Genomic DNA, 3,439 nt, shown 5'->3' with positions numbered 1-3,439 from the left:
GGGGTAGGGGGCGTGGGAAATGAGAAGTCATTATTTAATGGGTGCAGAGGTTTAGTTCTGCAAGATGAAGAGTTCTGTGGATGGATGGTGGTGATGGTAGCACAATAATGCCACTGACCTGTTCATTTAAAAATGGTTAAGATGTTAAATTTTATGGTACATGTATTTTATCACAATTAAAAAAAAAAAAAACTCAATCCAGCAAGTCAGGGATAAATAAAAAGCAAGAATGAATCCAGACTCAGGCTGCAAGTACATCATGATCTTTATTGTCAAGTGGCCTCCTCTTTTCTCAATTCCTGCAGTTGCCCTTCAGGACAGAACATGGCTCAGGCTGTGAACCTACAAACCTTGCTGAGAATCTACTTTCCCGGGATAGGCACTGAGATTTAGGGATATTCTGATTCTACTCAGATGGAAGTTTGCAATTTAGCTGGGCAGGTAAGGCAGACACACCTAAAAGTGTAATAATTCAAGAGATGTTGCAAGGCTGTTGCCAAGTGGATGGTGTGGAGGATGCAGTGAGTTCTAGGAAGGCACAGGCACCCATGGGTGGGCACAAGCAAAGAAGGCTCCAAAGAAGAGGCACTGAAAGCTGGGTTGGATTTCATGTGCTGAGGAGGGAGTAGGAGAGAAGTGGTCCAGGAAGAGGGGGAAAGATGAGCCAAAGCTTGGAGGCAGGGACACCTAAGGTATGTCCTGGGGAACACCCAAGACATGCCCTGGTGGCCAAACTGGTCTGGCTAGAACTGAGGATACATACAGGGAGGAGTCAGATGTGAGACTGGAAAGGTGTCTGAGACCCAGGTGTGGATCTAAGATGATGTGGAAAGGAGTTTGGACATCACCTCTGGAGCAGGGAGTCTCTGAATGTCCTTGGAGAGACAGTGGCAATTGAGGCAGGAGGAGAAAGATTTTCAGAGCAGGAGGTGGGACATCTCAGCCACATTTCCTTTAAAAATAGGCACTATTGGCCCCAGCACAGGTATTGCCTTGGTCTCCACAACCCCTGTGACCCTGTGGCTCTGGAAACACATCACCAGGTCCACAACTAGCACCACTCTCTTGCCTCTGGAAATGACTGGATGGGCCACAGCCGGGAGCCTCTGTGTCTAGGCGGCGTGGACTGGACTCATGGCAACCTAGGTCTCCTGGGCGTGGAAGTGGAGTTGGGCTGGAGCAAGGGCTGCTGGGATAGTGCCAAGGCTGCCCGAGTGGCTCTGGGCTCGGGCAGGGTGCTGGCAAGGGAATTGGCTCTGGCCGTCGACAAAGCTCTGGGGACTCACAGCGCTGCGGGAATGGTCGTGGCCCTGGAATCTCACACTGTGCTGGGCGAGGGTGAGGAGCTGGGCGTGGAGCTGGACATGGAGCTGGAAGTGGCTCTGGACGTGGTGCTGGAAGTGGCTCTGGGCGCAAACAAGGCTCTGAAAGTCTCCTTGGAGGAGGGCACGGGCGGGGTTCTGGACTTGGGCACCGTTCTGGGCGTGGACGTGGAGCAGGAGGTGGATATCTCTGCAGTGATGGCTCTGGGTATGGGTCAAGACGCCGTGGTGGACAGAAGCTTGGGATTGGACGTGGCTCTATGCGTGGCCTCAGCTCCGGGCAGGAGGCACCCCAGGAGGTTTGTGGGCCACAGCTCTGGGAGCGGCGTCGGATGGGAGGAATCTGAACAGGACCTCTCTGTGGGGGAACCTGCCGGGGGCAGCAGGGGGAGGAGATCTCTATCCGGCACTTAGGTCTGCTTCTCTGAGAGCAGTCTGAAGTGGGGCCCCGAGGACAGTGGCTGGCAGAGATGGGTTCAGAGCGGCGGGGCGGGGTGCAGTAGTTAGGGTAACCTGCAGAGGATCTTGGTGGCAGGTAGCTGCTGTAGTAGGGCTCAGAACGTCGCGGTGGGGAACAACTGCGGGGAGAAGGCTCCAGCCGGCGAGAAGGGAGGCATCTGCTGGTGCTCCGAGACCTGCGCTCTGCAGGGAAGCTCCCGTGGGAGCCATGGGTCTGGTATTGGGGCACACAAGTGCCAAATGAAGCCCGGGACTGACACTGAGGGGCATAGCTGCTGTAGGAAGCCCGTGGCTGGAACTGGGGGGCACAGCTGCTATAGGGAGCTCGTGATGGGAACTGGGGGGCATAGCCGCCGTAGGAAGCCCTTGGCTGGAACTGGGGTGCACAGCTGCGGTAGGAAGCCCGTGGTTGGAACTGGGGAGCACAGCTGCTGTAGGAAGCCCGCGGCTGGAACTGGGGGGCACAGCTGCTGTAGGAAGCCCTCGGCTGGAACTGGGGGGCACAGCTGCTGTAGGAAGCCCGCGGCTGGAATTGGGGGGTGGATCTGCTGTAGGAACCCTGATACTGGCCTTGGCTAGAGAATCCTCCTTGGCACACTGGGGCACGTTCCACATAAGTCTGGACAGACTGAGGAGCTGGACAGGGTACATAGGTCTGGACTGGGCCTTCCACATAACAAGTTTCTGTGTAACAAACTGGAGAGCATTCTACATAGCAAGTCTGACCAGCCTGTGGGGCCTCACATTGCAGGAAGCAAACCTCAGACTGGCCTGGAGCCTGGACTTGAACATAGGAAACTTGAGACTGGGACGCAGCCTGGCCCTTCACCTGGGTGGTCTGGGCCTGGCTTGGAGCTTGGCCCTTCCCCTGCTTGGTCTTAGACTGGCCCTTCACCTTCGTGGTCTGGGACTGGCTCGGAGCCTGGCACGGAGCTTGGGAAACTTGAACTGGGCATGGTGCAGGGCACTCCACAATTTGCATCTCACAGGGGGCTTGAACCACCACCTGGTCGTTGGCAAAGGGGGACTGAGAGGGGTAGAAGGAAGAACCCTTGACGCAGCACTGTGGGAGCGGCAGGCAACACGGAATCTGCTGCTGGTCACACATGGTCCTGATGCGGGCGGGTGAGCGGGACCTGAGGGTGGAGAGACCAGAGGCAGGAGGGTAAGCATGGGGACATGGCGAGGACCTAGGTGAAGGCACTCTGTGAATTCCTGCCTTTCCTCCCCCACCCTCAGCCTTCATCCAAGAATCCATACTGCCTTAGCCAGCCCCAGGACAAGCCCATTAGACCTGCCCTGGCTCTGCCAAAGGGCCTGACTATGCATAGCTATGGCTGCAGGTGCCCAGGATCTTTCCCTGGAGGGTGGAAAAACCAGTGTCCAGAACCAGTGAGTGCTGATAACAGGAGGACGGTCCACACGTCTCACATCCTAAGCGGTGGCAACAGTCCCACAGGAAGTAGAAGTAACATCTTTCTCCCAAGGCTGTAGGCCAAAGTGGGGCCTCCGCTCCCACAGAGGCTTGGATTTCCTCACACACGTGTGCTGGCAGCACACATATATGTGCAAACATGTAAAAATGTCTATGTGGGAACAAGCACTCGAGTACCATCTGCACTCACATAATATCAGTTGTTGGGCAGCTCAAACCCAAC

At 55.9% G+C, this 3,439-nt stretch overlaps 1 protein-coding gene across 1 annotated transcript; it reads right to left on the bottom strand.

Moving 5' to 3' along the window:
* Positions 1–954: 954 nt before the first annotated feature.
* On the bottom strand, positions 955–2,889 carry KPRP (keratinocyte proline rich protein). Its single transcript, XM_076010411.1, has 2 exons — positions 2,224–2,889; positions 955–2,034 (listed from the first exon to the last, which is right to left on the bottom strand). Exons 1-2 carry the CDS (start codon positions 2,887–2,889, stop codon positions 955–957), a joined length of 1,746 nt encoding a protein of 581 aa, XP_075866526.1.
* Between the last annotated feature and the right edge of the window lie 550 nt (positions 2,890–3,439).

Source organism: Microcebus murinus, chromosome 2 (assembly GCF_040939455.1).
Source record: "Microcebus murinus isolate Inina chromosome 2, M.murinus_Inina_mat1.0, whole genome shotgun sequence".
Classification (NCBI taxonomy): Eukaryota; Metazoa; Chordata; class Mammalia; order Primates; family Cheirogaleidae; genus Microcebus; species Microcebus murinus.
Note: the sequence above shows the minus strand (reverse complement) of the source record. Positions and strands in the feature narration are given on the sequence as shown.